Source organism: Suillus fuscotomentosus (assembly GCF_016647785.1).
Source record: "Suillus fuscotomentosus strain FC203 chromosome Unknown F5891scaffold_90, whole genome shotgun sequence".
NCBI classification, from domain to species: Eukaryota; Fungi; Basidiomycota; class Agaricomycetes; order Boletales; family Suillaceae; genus Suillus; species Suillus fuscotomentosus.
In genome coordinates, this window is record NW_024539602.1 from 40,441 (window position 1) to 62,291 (window position 21,851).

The 21,851-nt window shown below is 49.0% G+C and overlaps 4 protein-coding genes across 4 annotated transcripts; 2 read left to right on the plus strand and 2 right to left on the minus strand.

The window, feature by feature from the left end:
• Positions 1-3,286: 3,286 nt before the first annotated feature.
• On the plus strand, positions 3,287-7,367 carry F5891DRAFT_1116537 (ATP citrate lyase). The gene is made up of 9 exons (XM_041363802.1): positions 3,287-3,311; positions 3,361-3,677; positions 3,735-4,290; positions 4,337-4,555; positions 4,604-4,819; positions 4,875-5,604; positions 5,668-6,653; positions 6,709-6,860; positions 6,912-7,367. The coding sequence occupies exons 1-9, from the start codon at positions 3,299-3,301 to the stop codon at positions 7,176-7,178; spliced, it is 3,456 nt and encodes a 1,151-aa protein (XP_041219367.1). The 5' UTR covers positions 3,287-3,298; the 3' UTR covers positions 7,179-7,367.
• A 7,519-nt stretch (positions 7,368-14,886) lies between these two features.
• F5891DRAFT_1064930 (general APC amino acid permease) lies at positions 14,887-18,339 on the plus strand. The gene is made up of 23 exons (XM_041363066.1): positions 14,887-15,519; positions 15,590-15,596; positions 15,647-15,759; positions 15,805-15,869; positions 15,922-15,956; positions 16,009-16,017; positions 16,076-16,087; positions 16,146-16,153; positions 16,208-16,262; positions 16,325-16,395; positions 16,446-16,459; positions 16,506-16,532; positions 16,585-16,667; positions 16,713-16,849; positions 16,897-16,978; positions 17,028-17,148; positions 17,201-17,373; positions 17,432-17,490; positions 17,544-17,617; positions 17,669-17,730; positions 17,783-17,885; positions 17,934-18,028; positions 18,086-18,339. The coding sequence occupies exons 1-23, from the start codon at positions 15,224-15,226 to the stop codon at positions 18,167-18,169; spliced, it is 1,785 nt and encodes a 594-aa protein (XP_041219368.1). The 5' UTR covers positions 14,887-15,223; the 3' UTR covers positions 18,170-18,339.
• Positions 18,340-20,130, minus strand: F5891DRAFT_1064940 (Zn-dependent exopeptidase). The gene is made up of 7 exons (XM_041363067.1): positions 19,714-20,130; positions 19,489-19,655; positions 19,398-19,433; positions 19,042-19,368; positions 18,852-18,991; positions 18,649-18,799; positions 18,340-18,587 (listed from the first exon to the last, which is right to left on the minus strand). The coding sequence occupies exons 1-7, from the start codon at positions 20,072-20,074 to the stop codon at positions 18,522-18,524; spliced, it is 1,248 nt and encodes a 415-aa protein (XP_041219369.1). The 5' UTR covers positions 20,075-20,130; the 3' UTR covers positions 18,340-18,521.
• Positions 20,131-20,704: 574 nt separating this feature from the next.
• On the minus strand, positions 20,705-21,587 carry F5891DRAFT_762592 (uncharacterized protein). The gene is made up of 3 exons (XM_041373166.1): positions 21,143-21,587; positions 20,921-21,085; positions 20,705-20,868 (listed from the first exon to the last, which is right to left on the minus strand). The coding sequence occupies exons 1-3, from the start codon at positions 21,242-21,244 to the stop codon at positions 20,821-20,823; spliced, it is 315 nt and encodes a 104-aa protein (XP_041219370.1). The 5' UTR covers positions 21,245-21,587; the 3' UTR covers positions 20,705-20,820.
• Positions 21,588-21,851: the final 264 nt, after the last annotated feature.

The window sequence follows — 21,851 nt, forward strand, 5'->3', positions numbered from 1 at the left end:
CGTGCAAGAGCGGGTTTCCGACCAGCTGATTGGTCTTGAGGTCCCAGATGCGAACTGAGCGGTCAGCTGCTGCACTAACAAGATGGTTTTCATCAGGGAAAACACAGAGGGAGCGGACACAATAGGTATGACCCTGAAACACGACAAGCTCTTTCCCATCAATCGACCGCCATTTTCGGATGGTGCAATCGACTGACGCAGAGAAAATATGTGCGCCGTCCCCGGACCAACGCAACGACGTCACCTCGCGCTCATGACCTTCGATCTGCACGAGCAGCTCGCTATCCTTTGACCACACGCAGATCACCTTGTCCTCTCCACCGCTCACGAGTTTGTCCCCTTGTGGTGAGTATCTGACAGCGTAAACCACCCCATGGCCGGTCTCTATCGGTGGTGCTATTTGTCGGCCAGAAACCGGGTTCCAGCGTCGTATGGTGCTGTGTCGCGATCCACTTGCTATCTCCTGGGCATTGAGCGACCAATCGATGGATATCACTGCATCATCATGCCCCTCCCACGATTTGCCGATCATGCTGTCCTTCTTGATGTTCCACAGCCGTAGCCTGCCATCTAAGCTTCCGCTCACGACCATTGATTCATCCGGACATATTGCCATCGAGCATACCAATCTTCCATCACTGTTCCAAGGCCTCCCCACTGACTCTCCGTCTCTGGTCCACTGACGAATTGAACCATCGCCTGACGCGCTCAGTATATTGCAACTGGTGCCCATGCAGGCGAGGCTACGAATGAGTTTAGAATGACTGTCGATGATGCACTCCGGCGCCAAGCACCCTGGTGGACGCTCAGGCGCTAGTTTCTTCCACGACGTGGTCTTGGTATTGTGATTGACGAAGTAGGACCGACCGAGCGGTGAGATGTACCATTCGCATCCGGGAACGAGTTGTCCGGGATAATCTATGTTTCAACATTAGTTTCTCGTTGCTAGTGGGACATCCTTCGCTCACCTATTCGCACTCCTGGTAAAGGTCGGTTCCATGAAGCCATTGCGACCATGTCATCTTGATATGCTATTCTGCCATCCAGCAGCTTAGACTGCCACCATTGAGGAGGCAGCGCCTCATCCCCGCCTGTCGTTATCGAATAAGTAAGTAGGTGTGAAAATGCAGACACTTACCTTTCCAAAGTGCATCCTGGCGATATTGTGCACCATAGGGTGGCGGATCCTTCTCCTTCGTCCGACGAGGTGCACTGACTACCGGTGAGTTCAACGACACACTTCGTTCTTTATCCCTTCGTTGTGCTGATGCGCTTGATTCGGCCATGACACTGAAGAAGAAAGTTTTGAATTACCGCTGTCTGTACAGACTCGATAACACTGACCATGAATTGTCAAAGGCGAGAGGAGATGATGGAACTGATGAAGAGACCTGCTAAATAGTCCGCTGTACATGCTGTATTTTCGCTGGCAAGTGCCTCTTCGAGCCATGTGTCAGGACTCAGGGATAGGCTATCCCTGGGTCCTGACAGGCGGGTACAGGTACGATGTGGATTATGAAGACCCGCACGTACGCCGTGCATACCCGTCGCAGTTTATGGCGTTGGACGGGTGTGGATCCCCGACTTGTCCCAGGGTGCGAGAGTCAAAACTTCAGTACTCATAAATAACCTCCTGAGCTGTCACCATGTGAACTTCGACCGCAGGTTCATTGAATAGTAATATTTGTCGAATCAGAGTGATAATCGACGGCACCGGCTATGCTGATTTGCCAGTGAAATGATATTCCGTGCGCTCGGACAGGAGCATTAATTTGTGGTACCCAGGTTCTGTACGAGTTAAAAGGCCAATGGGTTGTGAAGAAATGCAGAATACTGTTCACCTTCCTCTCATGCGCCACTCAAAGGAGGCTGATGAGTCTTCCATCCAATCATACTCGTCAAAATCGCCTTCGATAGCATCGTCTCTGAAGTCTGTCAGCCAGGCAGCTAAGAAGAGTGTAGATGTGCTTACCCGTCCTTCGAAGAGAGTGAAAACCGTCTTGCTTAGAACCACGCCATTGGCTGTTTCGGTGACGAGGCTGTCAAAGTCGCATGTGTTCATAAGCAAGCGCCCGACTTTAGATACGCAGGACTTCCTCAGGGTGGTGATGAAGACGAAGAAGAGAAAGCGCAGTAGTTCTACTTAAGTTACTTGCCATGTATACCTCAAAATACTATATGACCCGCAGGTCTGCGAAAAAACCGCGGTATACCGCGAACACCGTGCACACCCGCAGAACTGGCGGGTCGGTGTACACCCGTACCGTGGCGGGTGCGATGTTTGCGGGTACGGGTGCGGTGTGGCTTCAGCGACCCGCGGGTTCACCCGTGCTCAACCCTAGGGATAGCGCTTCGAATGTTGGGGCAGTTCTACAGATTGCTGTACATTACGCCAACGACCATCAAGATATGAACGTTATGAACGTTTGAACGTGAGTGGCACGACGTCGACAATTAATGGTAGATAACCGCCTGCGTTTCCAATATTACATGCGTGTCTATATGAATTAGCATCACATGACGCCAATTAACCAAATACCCCTGTGATCGTAACCTAACAAGGAGAAACGAGCGATGGCGAGGAGCTTTGTAGAATGGCATCTCGAACTCACTAATACGACATGATCGATGTTGCCGGGGATATGCATCCTGGAACGTGGTGCATGTGCATGAGGGGCCAGCAAGCGACTGGACAGTATTTGCTTGGGAATTCTACCCACCCTCGTCAACTACATGCTGGCGATAAGAAGATCGACTAATCGGGGCGATGCAGTGGAGACGGTGGTAGCCGTAGGCCATCTCTGAGATCTAAGGGTCTATATCACGAAGGCGAGTTAAGGAGTCGAGTCTAGTCTCGATGAAGTTGTTAATGTCCGCGATAAACACGTTTTGATAGAGTCAATAAATTTCTAGATGGAGATGAAGATTGACCATTCGTGAGTCGGTCCAGGTCGGTCCTCGAGGTGATTGCCGTGTGGCTTCCATGAGAGTAATGTGAATGCAGATAACCCCAAGCGAACCCCAAAAACGTAAGCGCTGAGATTGCAAGATTGCAGCGAGTGTCGCTCAGAGTGCGCTGTAGGTTGTTCCGATGATTGAGGCGAGTATGGGTCTTGTCACCGAACTATGTTCGAACGAGGCCTGACTATTCGGATTGAAATTTGTTTGTGATACGATTTGAATGGTTCGATCATAGTGGTTCGAGTGTGGCTGTGTAAATTTTAGATCGTGTGAATATTGGGGTATAAAATAGCGTCTTATACAGGATGATAGACATCGTTTCCTCCTTCTCCCTACAATGTCTTCGAAAGGTCCGTTCTCATTATCATCGCGCTACTAACTTGTACTCACTCATTATAGCAATCAGAGAATACGACGCAAAGCTTCTATTGGCCTATTGGCTTCAGCGTGCACCTGCACCAAACCCAAACTTCGCCCCTTCACCATCTTCTACTCTTAAATTCCCCGCTCCAAGAGTAGCGCAGATCTTATGGGATCCTTCAACTGATTCCATCACACCAGATACCCTTCTTCCTTCTTGGGTATCCACAACAAAGCTCGTCGCAAAACCAGATCAGCTCATCAAACGTAGAGGCAAAGCAGGCTTGCTAGCTCTTAACAAAGATTGGCAAGACGCGAAGAAATGGATTCAAGATAGAGCAGGGAAGCCTCAGAGAGTAAGTCCTTATCTCATCTAATCGCATCTCCTTCCATATTTAGCACTTCTCCCACAGGTCGAATCAGTCACGGGCACTCTCAGCTCTTTCATCGTAGAACCTTTCCTCCCCCATCCATCAGACTCTGAGTACTACATCTGCATAACTTCAGCACGTCACGGTGACACTTTACTCTTCACCACTGCAGGTGGTGTCGACGTCGGCGATGTTGACGCAAAGGCTCTCAAACTCGACATACCCGTCCTCGGTCCTTTCCCAAGTCGCGCTGATCTCCAGAGAATCCTCCTCCGCGATGTCCCAGCACACAAGAAAGAAGTCCTCACCGACTTCCTCGTCAGACTATACTCTGTTTACGTAGATCTCCACTACGCTTACCTCGAGATCAACCCCTTGGTCGTCCTCGATGACGGTACAATTCACTACCTCGATATGGCTGCAAAGCTCGATCAGACAGCCGAGAGCATTTGCGGTCCGAAGTGGGCTGTCGCGAGAGACTTGACAGTCTACGAGGCCGCTCCGGCTGGACTTACCACTGGCTCCAAGATAACCGCTGATCGTGGCCCACCCATGGTTTGGCCTGCTCCATTCGGTAGAGATCTCACAAAGGAAGAGGGTGCGTACTCCGTTCGTCGTCGTCGTGTCGTACTCATTTGACATAGCATACATTCAAAAACTCGATGCTTCAACTGGTGCTTCTCTCAAGCTCACCGTCCTCAACCCCAACGGTCGTGTTTGGACAATGGTCGCAGGTGGCGGTGCATCCGTCGTCTACAGTGATGCCATTGCTGCAGCAGGTTTCGCACATGAACTTGCGAACTACGGTGAATACTCTGGTGCTCCAAGCGAGGGCCAGACTTTCGAATATGCGAAGACAATCCGTGCGTATCTCTCTCCACGTCAATCGCATCTCGCTAATCTATGTATAGTCGACTTGCTCACGCGCCCACCTCCCCGCCCTGATGGCAAGATCCTCATCATCGGTGGTGGTATTGCAAACTTCACCAACGTGGCTGCCACCTTCAAAGGCATCATCCGCGCACTCACATCCTACAAAGCACAACTCATCGCACACAATGCCAAGATTTATGTCCGTCGTGGCGGTCCCAACTGGCAAGAAGGTCTCAAAGCCATGCGTTTACTCGGTTTGTCCATCCCACGCATACATTGATGTTAACATCACCACTAACACTAACACAGGCGAATCCCTCGGCGTCCCCATCCGAGTCTTCGGCCCTGACACCCACATCACCGAAATTGTTCCCCTTGCCCTCGGCCTCAAATCCACAACGAGCACAACAGCACCCATCAGCATCCCCGCCACCGCACCTGGCTCCCCCAAGATCTCGCCCGCATCGCCCGAGCCCGGGGCCAGCGACGTTGGGGCTATCCACGCAGATGGGGAACGCACCCAGCCCAATGATGTCGTCGTCCGCTTCGATTCCCTCAAAAGCAACAAAGGCTCCAGGCCCGCATACAGGCCATTCGACGAAGATACACGCAGCTTTGTTTATGGTCTTCAACCACGGGCCATCCAGGGAATGTTGGACTTCGATTACAGCTGTAAACGTGCGCGTCCGAGTGTAGCGGCTATGATTTATCCCTTTGGAGGACACCACATTCAGAAATTCTACTGGGGCACACGCGAAACGCTTCTCCCCGTATACACCTCTCTCGAAGAAGCCGTCAAGAAGCACCCCGACGTCGATGTCGTTGTTAACTTTGCGTCCAGCCGGAGTGTATATAGCAGTACGATGGAGTGCCTGGGGTATGAGAGCATCAAGGCTATTGCGTTGATCGCCGAGGGTGTCCCAGAACGTCAGGCAAGGGAGATTTTGTGGAAGGCGAATGAGAAGGGCGTGTTGATCATCGGCCCTGCTACTGTTGGAGGGATCAAGCCTGGTTGCTTCAGGATCGGCAATTCTGGAGGGTGTGTTTGCTCCTTATGCTGACATGAACGTTTCGCCCTTCTGACATAATTCCTATTCCACAGCATGATGGACAACATCATTGCCTCCAAGCTCTACCGCCCTGGCAGCGTCGGCTATGTCTCCAAATCCGGAGGAATGTCCAATGAGCTCAATAACATTCTCAGCCTCGTCACAAACGGTACCTACGAAGGTATCGCCATCGGTGGTGACCGCTACCCCGGCACGACCTTCATCGACCACCTCCTCCGCTATGAAGCCGACCCCGCATGCAAAATGCTCGTCCTCCTCGGTGAAGTCGGCGGTGTCGAAGAATACCGCGTCATCGAAGCAGTCAAGTCTGGCAAGATCAAGAAACCCATTGTTGCATGGGCCATTGGGACTTGCGCCAGCATGTTCACTACGGAGGTGCAGTTCGGACACGCAGGCAGTATGGCGAACAGCGATAGCGAGACTGCGGATGCTAAGAACAAAGCTATGCGTGAGGCCGGATTCATCGTGCCCGCCACATTTGAAGAGCTCCCCAAGGCTCTTAAGGACACCTACGAAGCGCTCGTCGCGCAGGGTGCTATCGTCCTCGCCAGAGAAGTCGAGCCCCCTGTTATTCCGATGGATTATAAATGGGCCCAAGAGTTGGGGCTTATCAGGAAGCCGGCTGCGTTTATCAGTACGATTTCCGATGAGCGTGGACAGGAGCTGCTTTATGCTGGCATGCGTATCTCGGATGTTTTCAGAGAAGATATCGGCCTTGGAGGAGTTGTCTCTCTCCTGTGGTTCAAGCGCCGTCTTCCCCCTTGGGCGACCAAGTTCATTGAGATGGTGCTGATGCTTACGGCAGATCACGGTCCAGCTGTCAGTGGTGCTATGAATACCATCGTCGCCACCCGTGCGGGCAAGGACCTGATTTCGAGTTTGGCGAGTGGTTTGTTGACCATTGGTAGTCGGTTCGGTGGAGCACTGGATGAAGCTGCTAGCATGTTCAGTGGGGCTAGAGATACGGGGTTGACGCCTCGGGAGTTTGTGGATAATTCCAGGAAGGCGAATAAGCTCAGTGAGCGGCCTCTTTTCGTCCAGTTGTGAGCTCGAGACTAACTGACGCATAACAGTCTCTGGTATTGGTCACAAGATCAAATCGGTGAACAACCCCGATCTCCGTGTCGAGCTCGTCAAGGAATACGTGAGGAAGAACTTCCCAAGCCACTCACTTCTTGATTACGCGCTTGCCGTTGAGAAAGTAACCACGAGCAAGAAAGATACCGTACGTCCTCATCCCTCACCAAAACCAAATTCCAGACTAACATCCCAACAGCTTATCCTTAACGTTGACGGCTGTATTGCCGTTTGCTTCGTCGACCTCCTGCGCGACAGTGGTGCCTTCACCCCTGAAGAAGCCGATGAATATATTAAGATCGGGACCCTCAACGGTCTCTTCGTCCTTGGCCGCAGCATCGGTTTCATTGGACACCACCTCGACCAGAAGAGACTCCGTGCGCCGCTGTACAGACACCCTGCTGATGATATCTTCATCAACATTGCGGATTTGAATCAGCCGAGGGTGTTGGGGAAAATGCAGTGAGCGGCGCGTGTATCAATGTGAAGCTGAATCATTCCGCCGTTGTAAACTGAAAACTATTAGACGTGCATAATACAAACTGAACCTCATAGCATATCGTGGATCCTTTTCTTCCGCTGTTTCTGTACTCATGGCTTAGGAGATTGTCTAGAACGCATTTTCATACTGTTTGCAATGGATAGATTTTTCGTGAAAGATGTGCTGCGTAGTATTATGTCTCGCAAGTCCCACACTCGGTTGTTTCTAACTTCACAAGTTAACACTACAGACGGTGCCCACTGACATTTCAACCTTGTCCCAAATCTGAAGAAGCTGTGTGAACACCTTCATAACTACATGGGTTTCATATATACCTGCGGTTCTTTATTGAGTGAACGATAACTCACAGTTCGCTGCCTCGGACACATGCGAGTTGGGTGAGAAAAGATGCTTAATACTTTTCTCATCCCCCTCGCATGTGCCGTGGTATCATCTATGTTGGTATGTTGAAACAGGTTATGGTCTGAAGGCGCCTGCGGACGACGCACACTAGGTCGAGCAAGCTTTAGCTCTAAACCGCAATCTAATGATAGCTAAGAGGTGGTGCGGGTGACTTGGCCTGCGAATAAAAAGGTGAGTCGCTCGTGCCCTGGTGACTTATCATCTTGCGCTAGAGCATTGGTCGAACATGTGCATGAAGGGGCACTGGTACTACGCATAGGGCTTCTTATGTAGATATTTGCACAAGAAGTAAAGTGACAACTAGTCCGCAAAGACGCATGAGCAAAAGCTATCAAGTACAGATGACCTCATGACTGATGCGAGGGAGGACCACCACAACTAAAAAACAACCCACAACACCTAACTTCACAAGAAACTCCCGTCCCACCACCTGCGCCTTGCGTTTCTATCGGTTGCCCTTGAGACACTTGTGTCCCCGGCACAACCAGAGATGGACCTGGTTGTGTTTCCGCCGGGCGTCCTTGAGATGCTTGTGTCCCCGACACAGCCTGAGGTTGACCTGCTTGTGTCGAACTGCCAGCCTCGTTGCCATTCGTATGTTGCGCAGCTGCTGCTGCTGTTGCCGCTTCTGCACGGGCCAATTCTGCTGCGCTGGGAGGGGAAACATAAATTCTCTGCAATATATTAATTGATATCACAAGGGAGCGATGGAAGCCACTCACATTTTTCTTGCGACCGGCAGCCACTTCAACGGTGCGTATAGAGCTTCCTCCTGGAAATAATTTGAAATTCCACCGCCGAGGCTGCAGCGGTATTGATTGTGATGCATTTGTGGGTCGAATGCTGAAACGCAGCGAATCGAGGAAGTTACGCAAACGAAGGGAGGAGGATGGGCTCGCAGAAGGAGGTGTGGGGTTGGTATCAACGTCCCAAAAGTCATCGCCCTGTACCACTTATTAGACTTGCGAGAGCCCCGGAACGAAAAACTATACTGACATATCTCGCCGAGCCTTTATTGACGGCCTGGGGCCGCTGCTTGGAGATCTGGCTAGCGTGCAAGATCTGACAAAATAAATAAGCGAATGAGTAGAATGTTGATAACTGATTGGCGCACAGCATCTATCGATCGAACTGGACGTCCCTGCCAAAGAAGTGAGATACAACGCGAAAGGGAAGCCCAGACGACTTGCCTTGACCTTCGCACTGCTCTCATCCCCACTCTGAACGACGACCAGACCCTACTTAGAAAAGATACAGACGACGAATGAACACACGCACGTGATTATTGACTGTATGTTTGAGCGCTGCATCCAGGCTCCATACATATATACTTTCATCCGATCCAGCACTGGTGATATACTTTCCATCAGGGGAGATGACAACAACCCAGATTTCGTCGTCGTGCAAGAGCGGGTCTCCGACTGGCTGGTTGGTCTTGAGGTCCCAGATGCGAACTGAGCAGTCATGCGATGCGCTAACAAGATGTCTTTCATCAGGGGAAAGACAGAGGGAGATGATGTCATTGATATGACCCTGAAAAACAACAAGCTCCTTCCCATCAATCGACCGCCATTTTCTGATGGTGCGATCGACTGACGCAGAGAAAACATGTGCGCCGTCCTTGGACCAACACAGCGATGTCACCCTATCGTTATGGCCCTCGATCTCCATAAGCAGCTTGCCGTCCTTCGACCATATGCAGATCACCTTATCCTCCTGACCGCTCATGAATTTATCCCCTTGTAGTGAATATCTGACAGCGTAAATTGTCCCATGACCGGTCTCTATCGGTGGTGTTATTTGTCGACCAGTATCCGGATTCCAGCGTCGTATGGTGCCGTCTTCCGATCCACTTGCTATTTCCTGGCCATTTGGAGACCAATCGATGGACCGCACTACATCATCATGCCCCTTCCACGGTTCGCCAACCATGATGCCCTTCCTGATGTTCCACAGCCGTAGGTTGCCATTTGAGCTTGCGCTCACGACCATTGATTCATCTGGAGACATTGCTATCGAGCATACCGGTCTTCCATCACTAACCCAATGCTTCCCCACTGGCCCTCCATCTATTGTCCACTGACGAATTGAACCATCTTCTGACGCGCTCAGTATATTACAACCGGTACTCAAATGGACAGGGCTCCAAATAACTTTGGAATGACCCTCGAGTATGCACTCTGGCGTCAAGCACTCTGGTCTGGTGGACGCTCAGGCACTGGTTTTTTCCACGATGTGGTCTTTGTATTGTGATTGAGGAAGTAGGACCGACCGAGCGGTGAGATGTGCCATTCGCATCCGGGAATGAGTTTTCCGGGAAAATCTATGTTTCACCATGAGTTCCTCGCTGCTAGCGGCATATCCTTCGCTCACCTAGTCGCACCCCTGGTAAAGGTCGGTTCCATGAAGCCATTACGATTGTGTCATCTTGATATGACATTCTGTATTCCAAATTTCTACGGATACACCAGAGCGGAGGAAGCGCGCCATTCCTGCCGCCTACATCTCGTTGAGTAGTAGGTCAGTAGGTATTGGAATGCGGTGACTCACCTTCCCAAAGTGCATCCTGGCGATGCTGTGCACCGTAGGATGGTGGATCCTTCTCCCTCATCCGATGAGGTGCGATAGTCATCGGTGAGTTCAGCATCGCTCCTTGTTCCCATTCCCTCCGTTTTGCTGATGTGCTTGACTCGGCCATGACGCTAATGAAGACAGTTTTATACACCGCTATCTTTGCGGACGAGTTGGCAGTGAGACAGTGCTCGATAATACGGAATGGGAATTGTCGAGCACGAGAAGGGACGGTAGAAGTAACGAAGAGACCTGTGGTTAGATGTGATGCTGTATGGGCAGGCACCTTTTTCAACCACATGTCAGGGCAATTCTATAGATTGCTGTACATTACGTTAGATTCGTCAGCGAGCGTCAAGATGTGAATATGGGGCGTAAAATATGTGCCAGTCTTGCAAATGTAAGAGCCCCGAATATATCTCTGATATGAATCAGTGCCAAAGATCATCAATTTGATGCGTGGCATACCGTGAACTTCGTTATCAATAGAATCAGGAGGAAAATGGTAGACTCGTTCGAGCGACACCAATGAGATCAATAGAGGGTGGTGGCGCCGCGGGACGATAATTCTATGTGGTGTCTTTGAGGGTCAATATCGCCAAGGCGAGTGGACTCCTATTGATTTACAAACCAAAGCTTTTTATGACTGCACGATGCAAGCTCACGACCCTATGGTAGACACGGTGACGAGGTTGATCTTTAGACTCACGAAAGATGGATCAAGGGCCAGAAGACGACATTGTTGTGACACAGTGTACATGGTATTGTTAATCCTCGAGACGCAAGAACGATGGTCGACTCTTTTGATTAGAATCGGTAGATAAGGTGGCCGTGTCGTAAATACGAGCATAGGGTTGATCTTGATCAAATCTTGTCCTTCTCACATGCATCAAGGCCCCAGAGGATGATGTGATTCTGACCCGACAATAGTATTGAACCTCGCCGGAGATGGTCCGGTTTGACTCGAAACACTCGCAATGAGGAGAAGACGAGGCGAGGTACAGAGCTGAATATCAGATCTGTATTTTGCCTTGACTCCTGAGTTGGGATGGGGCCAGTGCTCAAAGTAATCGCTGTTGTGGTGCAGGTCGAGAATCCCGTGGAATCGACTCGCTTGTACGAGAATGGTAAAACCTTGCACGAGAGGGTGAATATCGGTTTGATGCTGCGAATGTACGAATGTAGATGGTCCGATAAGATGTGATAAGATGGGAGTTGAGGAAGGTAAAAAAGAAGCCTGCCATACAAAAAGTATCAAAGCGAGGCTAGATCGGACGCGCACGAGTTAAATTGCCTTTATAATGATTCAATAGTACTGTTAAACGCAGATATTAAGCTCTGGGCGCACAATTCGCATACACGACAAGGTTGAGTTTCGTGGTTCTTCTGCTTACTCGCGGGTGATGCATCAGATCTGAAGGATAAGCGATGAGTGAAGCGATAAGAGGATGGTAACAGAGAAGATAGAAGCGTAAGCGAGGCGAAGTGTGGGATGCCAGTGCCAAGAGCTCGATGGTGAATTGATTAACAGCGCTGAGCGCTGGGATCTGAGACTTGCTCACACCAGTATCCTCCGTTTCCCGAGTCGATCGTGAGTACTGAGTACTGAGTATCTACCCTCCTCTCTCGACTATTCGGTTTGAAATTGAATGGAAAGTCGCGCTGTAAATGATATTTTCATTAATATTGCGGATTTGAGCCAACCGAAGGTGCTAAGGAAATGTAGTGAGCGCCGGGCGCGCTCCGTGGTGTGGACTTGGGCATCGTGATGTTATTCAGCTCCAGGACTTGGTGACTCGATGCTAAGCAAACGGAAAAGTGATCCTGGCGCCGCCGTGTAAAATAAACATTGAAGATCACGTGCCAGTGCATAATACGAACTGAATGCGCATAGCATGGTCTGTCACTGATTCAACGGCGTGTAATGCCTTGACACATACAATATCTGACATGCTGGATGTTCATCGTTGCCGTTGCATGTGTCACGGTACAACCTATGCTGGAGGGTTGAAACCGATCATCATCCGAAGGCGGTCTAGGATGTGTGTCGTACATGGGCAATGCTACCAATGCACCCCAACGTTGCTCAACCCTTCGCTTCAAGGGGTGTAGCCAAGGATGCAACTACATTTTGATTTATGAGCAAAAATGTGAGTCATCAGGCCCTGGTGTCATCTCGCGGCTAAAGCGCTTCTAGTTGAATATGAAAATGCTTAGTCGCACTGTGACAACGACAGCCCGAGCCTCATCTTAGCGCTCATGCATGTATTCGGGCGTGAAGAGGTGCCTGCAAATGCAGCTTGCACACCCAACCTTCTCACACGCTTCATCACTTCCACATCGTCTGCTTTCCCCCGTGGACCCGTCATCTCCCTATCATTGGCGCAATCTGTTCGTCGCAATTCAACACTCAACTTGCAAATGTGTACCAACTAATGCTGTGCGAGCCCCGGTGTTCGAATTTCGACTGATCTCGCGCGAGATTTTCCAGGCGTCCCATCAAGGTTGCTCCTTGTCGAGAATGACTCGCTCGATATCAACTATGTTTGTTCCGAAAACCTTCGAGCTGGGTTTACAGAAATACGGCATCACCCCTCCCACCGAGGCGGAACTATGCGGCATGCGAGTGGTAACGAGGCCCGCAGTTCAACGCAACGCGGCCAACCTGCAGCGGGGACACAAGGGTCTCAAGGGCAATAAACACAGAACTCAACTAATACTGGAGAGGCGGAAAAAGTTTCTTATGAGAGAGTGGGCTGTTGCGGATGGTTTGTTGGCTATCATCATTCCCATTCTCGTTAGTCATAAGGTCATTTGCTGGAGTTGTGCCTCTCACTCGATAGTTGTTTCCTCTCTCTCGTGCAACTCTATAGATTGTTCCGCCCTCCAGTTTTGCACTTCATGCTGTACATATTGTACATGATATTTTTGTTATCTACATGCAAGTTCTATCGCTATAGCTCAATGTATCACGGTGAGACCGACCCAGATACTAGTGTTGTATCCTTGAGCTCACGCATCCACTCCCGCACGGTCTCTTAGCTGAAAACCCACTGAACATAGAAAGTAAACTGCTGATTAGCAGATGATGCCGCAAGATAGAGCTCCCCAAGATGCGCACGAATACTCAACATGGAGTTGCAGTGCTTTGGCGTCTTCCGAGCTCGACATCATCAATAGGGGGCGACCATGGTGGATAACCGGTCCGATGGAGATAGGGCGTACTGCACAGGGATGACAGCTCCTGATCGAGAGGTAGAGGATAGTTCGCCGATATCACGGTCTCCATCTGGAAATGTTCAGCTGGTCGGATCTGGATTATGAGAGCCATTGACATTGCCCAAGGTGGATCCTATTTGCGTGACAATCGGGTCCAAAGACTGAATAGTCCGTTTATTTCCATGACCAACCTGGGAGAACGCTATGCTTCATGTCTAGCAACATCCCTCGTTGAAGCAACTCGATCGTGTCCAGCAGTACATATATCATGAACCGCGAGTGCTTGAACACCTTTTGGGCTTGTCCCTTGACATTAGCACACCAGAGAAGACTCCGGTCAACAAACATGAGTGCCTGGATGTCTGGCACCCCATCAAGGATTCACAGCTTTCTTGCACCCCCCTTGGACATCTAATCAAGGGGCATGAACGGAAGTGTGTACCAGAAGAAGCTGATATTGACACCAACATCGCCCGAGCCCCAAAAAAATGTCTGAAACCAGTCCATATCTTGATATGGGCACAAGTTTGGCCCTCCTGTGAAGATGCATGAATGACGCTTCCTGTAGTTCCATTCTTCTTCCGAGATCGGTCCCTGAGGCCTGATGTACCATCGACATGAAACGCCTGTCAAAGCTACTTGGCTGAGAGCATAGCATGTCTTATTCATGGTGATGCCATGGCAATGTCAATTGAAAATTCCAAAAGTTATCAGTCGTGTGCGGATGTACAAACCATTTCCCTCCATTTCGTAGTCGAAGGTCGGCACGTGGCTCAGTGAGGGCGTACAATCTACAAATTTAGCATCTGTCCTTGGACTTGAACAAGCTCCACTAGCCATATATATACATTAGACCAGCATCAAGAGATTGATAGGGCCACGCACACAAGAAGGATTGGGAAGAACGTTTGTCACTTCCAGCAACTAATAACTTTGATGGTTTGATTGAACACAGGTCTTTCCATAATAGGTTCAAACGACATCACCGAGCGGTTTTCTATCATCTGCTGGCCTTGGAGAGCTGTCCCACCCCTCTCACATATGGTACAGTGATTCCGGTGGTTCGCATTGGAATAGGGACCCAGTGTGCAGGAGCGGTGCCAACAGCCACACTAGTAGCACCAGAGATTAGCGCTTAGTAGCCACGGAGTTACCTTGGGGCTTTGTCGCGTAGGTTTCACCATTTATCATGCCTTGCTCGTGATAACGCAATCATAGATACACCTCTCCAGCGTAACCCGCCGCTCTCGTATGTCATTTTTGCTGGCCGTCTGAAAATGGTTTTCTTTCTTCTCACCATAGAATGCGTTATCATGCGCACACCTGTACGTATCACCTGTGATAAAACTATAAGGCAGAAGTATGCCTGAAAAAGATGTTCCTTACTATGAGCGTTTGGCCACTGACTACTCCTGAGTGCGCTGCTGCCTCACCGCCTCAGTCGCAGAGAACAAGGCCCATTAATTAATATTACGCACCCGTGACTAAGAATTCCTACCAACTACTTTCACACACACAGCCACGCAGTTGCATAATGCAATGCAGACTCTCCGCCGTTTTCCACTCTGGAGCCACACCGTAGTACGTATGGCCCTCAGCCTGCTCAGAGAATACAGGTTTAAATCGGTATCCGAGGAATTACCAAAGGCACAGCACGCATCCAAGAATGCCCATCCGCAGTTCAATTTACGAGACGATAAGCTTTGCGCCGAGTTCTAACCGGTCCTGGAACGAGAATCTATGTATCGCCAGGCGGAATTACTTTCCGGAGCCAAGCTATCAACAAATGCTCCATCAGGCGTGAGATACAGTCTCTGATGCGGAGCTCGATAGATATGGCGATTTGCTGTAGTCAAGCGCCTCTCTTAAATCCCGAGCCAGTGCAACTACGCATTACCCGTCTTTTGACATCCTGCCGACTACTTCCTCCCCCAACCCTCTGGCCTAATCTCAGTGTTGCAATGGAGGAAGGATATGGGCTCCAAGAGCGCAGGCAATCAAAGAATGTCACTCACGTGGAAGTACTTCAAGTCAATTCAAATAGTCATCTTCCACTGGATGTTGCTTCCATGGATCTTGTGAAACGGAGGCTCAAGCAACGGCATATACAGATGTAAGTCTACGACAGATCTGTCAGCTTTCCTACTTATTTTGTTGGCGTTCATCCATCTCTCTCATCATAGGATAGCCGCAAGTCGCTGAATGTCTTGCCTTTGAATCTCTTTGACCATTTTCCTAAGATCGCTGGTACTTTGGGTACGGGACTGTTTCTAGGCACAGGGGGAGCCATTCACACGGCTGGACCACTCGGTGCCTTGATTGCATTTGCCCTGGTTGGTTCTGTAGCGTATTCGTAAGTCTACGATTTGTGCGGGTTTCCGCCTATTGATCCGGCCAGGTCATTATGTTCACTTGGGGAGATGACCTCCCTAGCGCCGATATCAGGATCATTTCCTCACTTCGGTTTGTACTTTTCCTTTTGAGACTGAAATGATATCAACTTGCCATCACTCAGCCTCCCGTTGGGTAGATCCCGCATTGGGATTTGCAGTGAGTGACCTACTTAAGTACTTACCTTCGACTGACCTTTCATACCTTGTAGGTTGGTTGGGTGCATATTTTATCTTCTCACTATGTTTTAACATACCTAATCAAGTGTCACTCGCTAGAATTATTTTCTTGTAAGACTTCATTCTGTGTCCGTCGAAACTGCCTATATCATGATCGCCCCTTCATAAGACTAATGCGTAGGCGTATACATTTTATCACAGCCATTCAGCCATTCACATCGCCATTTTCAGGTTCTACGTTCCTGTGGAAATATCCGGAGCTCAAATACTGATCTCTATGTGGGATGTGAGTTTGCTCAACTACATTTGACGTTCCTGTTGCATCCTAAAGGTTGGAATTCTGTCTAGTCACATCACGCTGCAGTTTATACTGTAGTGATTTGTATCGTTATATGCGCTACAAATGTATTTGGTGTAATGTGAGTCGTCGAAGCCGGTCGCGCCACGTATATTCATTCCTAAATTTCAGATACTTCGGAGAAAGTAGGTCCATCATCCCTTTTCAATTTACATACTAAAAGATGAATAGCCGAATTTGCTTTTTCTATTTTAAAGCGTAAGCTAGCCTTCTGCCGGCATTTGTAAAACAAACTCAGCGTGTTTATCAGTGATAATGATCATTGGTCTAATCATCGTTGGCCTCGTCATTGATCTTGGCGGAGCACCGAATCACCAGCGACTTGGTTTTCAAGTACGTGTTACTTTATGAGTGGACTAGTGAGCTAATTATCCAAAGTACTGGAGTAATCCGGGTGTCTTTGCCGGGCCTCCTGATCTCGAACCTCGGTATCCTGCGCTCAATAATTTCCTCGGAATATTGAGTGTCATCACTCAAGCCGCATTTGCTTACCAGGGAATGGAGATAGTGGCTGTGTATGTGGTATCTCATTCTGGGCATATATTCACCAACAATCCGATAGTGCGGCATCTGAAACGCAGAACCCGCGGAGGAATATTGCCAAAGCTATCCGCAGAGTTTTCTACCGAATCCTCATTTTCTACGTTGAGCATAGTGATATCTTACGATGAATAGCTTCTTACAGCTCAGTAGATTCTCGGCGTTTTCATTGCAGGACTTATTGTACCTTCAAATAATCCGCAACTGTTGGAGGGAACTGGTATCTTTGCCAAGTCGCCATTTGTGATTGCGATGCAGATTTCAGGAATAAGAGGTGTGTACTTAGTTTTCCATAAAGTCATATCTCATTTTCCACTGCCGTGTAGTGTTACCCACTGTAGTAAACGCAGGTTTCATAACTAGCGCATTCTCCGCGGGCAACTCGTTCCTTTTTTGTTCTTCGCGCATCCTCTATGGTTTAGCACTTCGTAAACAAGCACCTCGGTTCCTCACTATCTGTACGAGGAAGGGCGTACCAATTGTGGCAGTGCTCTGTTCGGTATGAATGAACGCTTACTTAGTCCCAAGTACCACGGACACTGATGTGGGGTCAACAGAGTGTCTTCGCTTTTTTGTCTCTGATGAGTATATCATCGGGTGCAGAAACTGTGTTCAAGTGAATTTCACGAGTCACCTTGTGTTCGCAATGTCGCTCATGTCGTATCTTAGCTGGTTCCAGCATCTCAGTGTCATGGGTGGTTTCTTCGGCTGGCTTTCGATTAATTTAACTTACATATTTTTCTGTGAGTACCCGGCGTATCTATGGATCATTGATGAACTGATGAATCGTACAGATCGCGGACTGCAATACCAAGGCATTGAGCGACAGAAACTCCATTACTATAATCCCCTCCAAGTCAGTCAGGGTCACCAAAACGCATGGAATAATCACTGATTTCAATCTGTAGCCGTGGCTCTCCATCTGGGGCATGGTCTGGTGTATACTATTTATCCTAATAAATGGATTTACCGTGTTTTGGCATTTCGAAGCCTCTGACTTCTTGACATCATGTAGGCCGGTCCTTCTCTACCAAGATGACATCTGACCAATTATCGCAGATATAAATATTCCACTATTCTTTGGACTGTTTCTCTTCTGGAAGGTTACGCGAGGCACGGTGGTTTGGAAAACAGATGAGATGGACTTCATTACGGTGCGCATTCGACACGTCAGCTTACCTGGGACTCAGACTCACTTCGTGATCAATCAGGGTATTCCTAGCTGTGAAGAAACTGAACGACCTGAGATCCCTCCGAAAGGCTTCTGGCAACACGTTGCTGCGGTGCTTTTTTGACCGAACTTCGTGACTGTCTGCTGAACATGGAGGCTATGTGGGAAATAGCATGTAATCTAATGACATAGTTTGACTCGAGTGTTCGAACTTCTCCACTGCTACATTGATAGCCCTAGGATGTAAACTATGGTATTCCCAGAGCTGAAGTCATGCTAAGCCTTGCTCCAAACATTACATGCGCCAGTGCTGAAGCGCCATATCATTTAGTACAATTGCATAAACAATTAGTCTACATGCGAATCTATTCGCTGAGAACTGTGCCGCCGCGATGTGAGATTAAACACAGGAGTTTTTGTATGTACGAGGATAGCATTGGTCCCGGGCTGGTAGCTATGACTCCGTCCCCACGAAGTTATTCAACCCATCCACCGAGCTCAACAACGAACCCAACAGCAACTTTTGCGAATTCAAGAGCATGCTGTTTGTATTCCATGGTCAATGATTCACGACATAATGTACATCAATGAAAAATATCGCACCTCAAATGAAAACTCTCCGTCGGCAAGGTCTATCTTGTCTCCTGCAGTGTGGATGTACGGGTTGAATGTTTTAAACGGATCGCCCTCTGCTGCAAATATGGCAGGGTACCCCGCTCGGTACCATGACATGTGGTCTGAGCCCGCACCAGGGCTTACAACAGGTTCAGCTAAGAATGCTGCGAGAACTATGGCACCGCACTTACAAGAGTTTTGCACTGCCCACAGCAGACGTACTGTACTCTTCTGCAATCCCAATCGCCCAGTTGGTCAGATTCGAATCAACGTCCGTCGAGATAAAGGTCACAACAGGAACTTCTCCCTTTGGTACATATGCAGTCATGTCCTAGTACCCAGTTAATTCTCAGTTCAGAATGGATGGACTTTTGTGCTCACGAATTGAATCATGGCGCCCACTTCCTTCTTCAATTGCTTGTACTCCGACACGACCTCCTGGCTTCCTAATAAGCCACCTTCTTCCGCAGCATACCAGTGGAACTCGACTGGGCGTTCTGGAGCGAATCCAGATTGGACAAGAGCTCTAAACGCCTCGAGGATTGTGACCGTTCCTGAGCCGTCATCATCTGCTCCGGGCGCAGGGAGTAAGGGGAAGCGGTAATTTGCAGAGTCTTGATGGGCGCCAACGATGATGCGAGGAAGGGCTATCGTCGGATTGGGAGAAGCGCGTCCAAAGAACGGTTCAAAGCGAGCGATGATGCTGGGCTGGGGAATATGTGAGTGAACGTCTCGACTGAGAGACGGACACCAGGAGGGGCAGCAGAGATGATCTGTACAAGCGGATTGAGTACATGAGTTCAAAAAGTTTAATGTGATGACACTAACGTCCAGAATCTGATTATACAACCAGCGTGAACTCTTGACACCAAACTCCGAGCGATAATACCGGTTGTGGAACGAAGTAAATTTCTCCAAATTTTTCTTCATCTCGTCCTTGCTCAGAAGCTCGGTGACCGACGTCACCTTCTCTTGATAATGTAATTTAGGCCATGCTATCATTCGACTCTCAGCTTAATGAGAATAGAAAATGGAGGTACGAGAAGTACGTACATGATTGAGCAGACCTATGACACGCGTGCAAATCCTGATGATCGGTGAGATCGATGAACCCGAGGCCCTGCTGTCGAAGACGTAGTTTGTCACCTTCGGTCATCCATACTGCCTCGGTCCCAAATACTTGTAACAACCGTGGAGCATCTAGTTCTGACGCGTTCTCTGGATCTAGAATACGCATAACTTGTACAGGATCATCCGCGTGGGTAGCAAGGAGCGACTCTATGATAGCGTCACGGTCAGTTAGGGCATCGACGGTGGGTTTGCCGAGTACATCCTGAGGCGGCTGCTGATCGAAGACTGCAGCAGATACAAAGAGAACAGAAATGAGCGCATACAGCGCGGTGAATGTCCTCATCGTCTACCTGTAAGGTGGTGTCGGTGAAGATGAGAGAGCGACTAGCTATGAGAATTCTCAACCTTCAAGAAAAGCACCCGGTCCGCCACAGCCGTAGTTATTCACACCCGCGGTCAGTCCTTACTGCGATGTGTCACTTGAATGATGGGACTGTTTTCAAATCCGAATGCCACGAATTCGTTGCGACTCCGGGGATTCTCGATCATCTTCACCAGGCTCCAGATAGACATATAATATCAGTATTGGATTATTAGAACACGATGGGGTATGGCCGACAGACTCGATGTCAAGAGACATAGCGAGTAGGCTATGGATGCAGCCTGAAGGCCTGACTATTGGCACTAAATTGTTAGTGTAACCCAGCGAAAGAACCAATCATATGATACGCATTTTCACTGGTCATATGTGTCACGTTTACGTAACGGAGTAATTTCAAATCTTACTTTATACTCTAGGGGTCTGCGACTCAGGCCTCAGGCCTCAGGAGTTGAAGCGTTGAAGCCGGAGGACGTACAAAGGTGACCTAAAATGCTAGGTACATCCCCTTTTGGTCCACGGACAGGCGACCACAGTCATCAAGCAAGGATTGTACTAGTCGAGTTGAGCAAAGATCTCATATGAGCACACAAGAAAAGCAAATAGAGTGTATTATTATGTAGTAGTAAGAGGGCGAGAGATATCGAGATCAAATGAGCGACCTTCCAACCTTATATTGACCAATTGTCCACCAAAGGTATACTGGGTATCTAGGGGCTGATGTTGATGGGAGTGCAACCAACATTCACAACACCGTCCTAAAGCACGGTCATTATTAAGCAGTTATAGGCCATCATGAAAAGCACGTACGTATTTGTTGTTGCTGCAGCACATCGGTTCCTGGTTAGCCTCGCAGCCTGCGCCGCCACCCACGATGGTGAGAGCGCTGCAGTCAAGGCCAACAAGGCCAACAAGGTCAGCAGGAATAGTGATGAGACTCGGGTCATTGGAGGCCATCAAGTTGTAATTCTCAACCTGCGAACCATTCATTAGCTATCTCAGTATCCCGTTACGAAAGATACATCCACACACAGAAGTAGCACTCTTGCAACACTGGATGTTGCCGGTGTTGCACTGGCCATTGGCAAGAGCGAAGGCGACGAGAGAGGCAATAGCAAAGATGCGAGCGAACATTGTTGAGAGTAGAGGATTAAGAAGGTTGGTTAAGAGTTCAGCTGTCAAGGCTGTTCAAAGAGCGGTGAGGGAATGAAAAAAAGTCGTCTTCAAAGCCCATGTTTTATACGATTCGGAAGCCCAGCCTCAGGGAATTTGTTTGGGGATACTTCCCGGGTAGTATTGCCCTACTTCTTGTTACCGCGGTCGAATCTGAAATTGCAGAACGTAAAACACTATAACTTATAAGACGCCGAGACGCGTATCAGAGCACGTGACTTGATTTTTGGCACCTATCACGACGGTTATTGATTTAAATTTATGAGGGATTGATGGGCGGATCGCCTTGTCAAGTCTCGACTCGACAAGGGTTGGTGGGGGCTACATGCGAGCCTAGCAATTCTTACCTAGGATTATAAATTTGAGAAGGACGAGACTTAGCGCTGATAATGGCGAACTCACTGAGATTATGAGGTGCAGACTATGGCATATATGCAACGCAACGTTCAAAAGGTGGGTGTCCGCCTGCCCTATCAGCGACAGTCTTGACTCTCGAACGATCTTGACCTGAGAGATATTGTGATGGATATATGCGAATGATCGATCGCCAGCACTTGACCCAATATTA

Excerpts from the sequence above, each read along its gene's own strand:
- F5891DRAFT_1064940 (XM_041363067.1), bottom strand. The coding sequence starts at position 20,074 with ATGAGGACATTCACCGCGCTGTATGCGCTCATTTCTGTTCTCTTTGTA. Across the intron at positions 19,434-19,488 it reads TGTATAATCAGATTCTGGAC|ATCATCTCTGCTGCCCCTCC; the intron begins GTTAGTGTCATC and ends CCGCTTGTACAG. Across the intron at positions 18,588-18,648 it reads ACGGAGAGTTTTCATTTGAG|CATGCTCTTGAATTCGCAAA; the intron begins GTGCGATATTTT and ends GAATACAAACAG.
- F5891DRAFT_1064930 (XM_041363066.1), top strand. The coding sequence starts at position 15,224 with ATGCGGAGCTCGATAGATATGGCGATTTGCTGTAGTCAAGCGCCTCTC. Across the intron at positions 16,533-16,584 it reads TGCTTTTTCTATTTTAAAGC|TGATAATGATCATTGGTCTA; the intron begins GTAAGCTAGCCT and ends CGTGTTTATCAG. Across the intron at positions 17,149-17,200 it reads GCAGATTTCAGGAATAAGAG|TGTTACCCACTGTAGTAAAC; the intron begins GTGTGTACTTAG and ends ACTGCCGTGTAG.
- F5891DRAFT_762592 (XM_041373166.1), bottom strand. The coding sequence starts at position 21,244 with ATGTTCGCTCGCATCTTTGCTATTGCCTCTCTCGTCGCCTTCGCTCTT. Across the intron at positions 21,086-21,142 it reads GTTGCAAGAGTGCTACTTCT|GTTGAGAATTACAACTTGAT; the intron begins GTGTGTGGATGT and ends AATGGTTCGCAG. Across the intron at positions 20,869-20,920 it reads GCTGCAGCAACAACAAATAC|GACGGTGTTGTGAATGTTGG; the intron begins GTACGTGCTTTT and ends ACCGTGCTTTAG.
- F5891DRAFT_1116537 (XM_041363802.1), top strand. Across the intron at positions 3,678-3,734 it reads GAGCAGGGAAGCCTCAGAGA|GTCGAATCAGTCACGGGCAC; the intron begins GTAAGTCCTTAT and ends CTTCTCCCACAG. Across the intron at positions 6,654-6,708 it reads CAGGAAGGCGAATAAGCTCA|TCTCTGGTATTGGTCACAAG; the intron begins GTGAGCGGCCTC and ends GACGCATAACAG.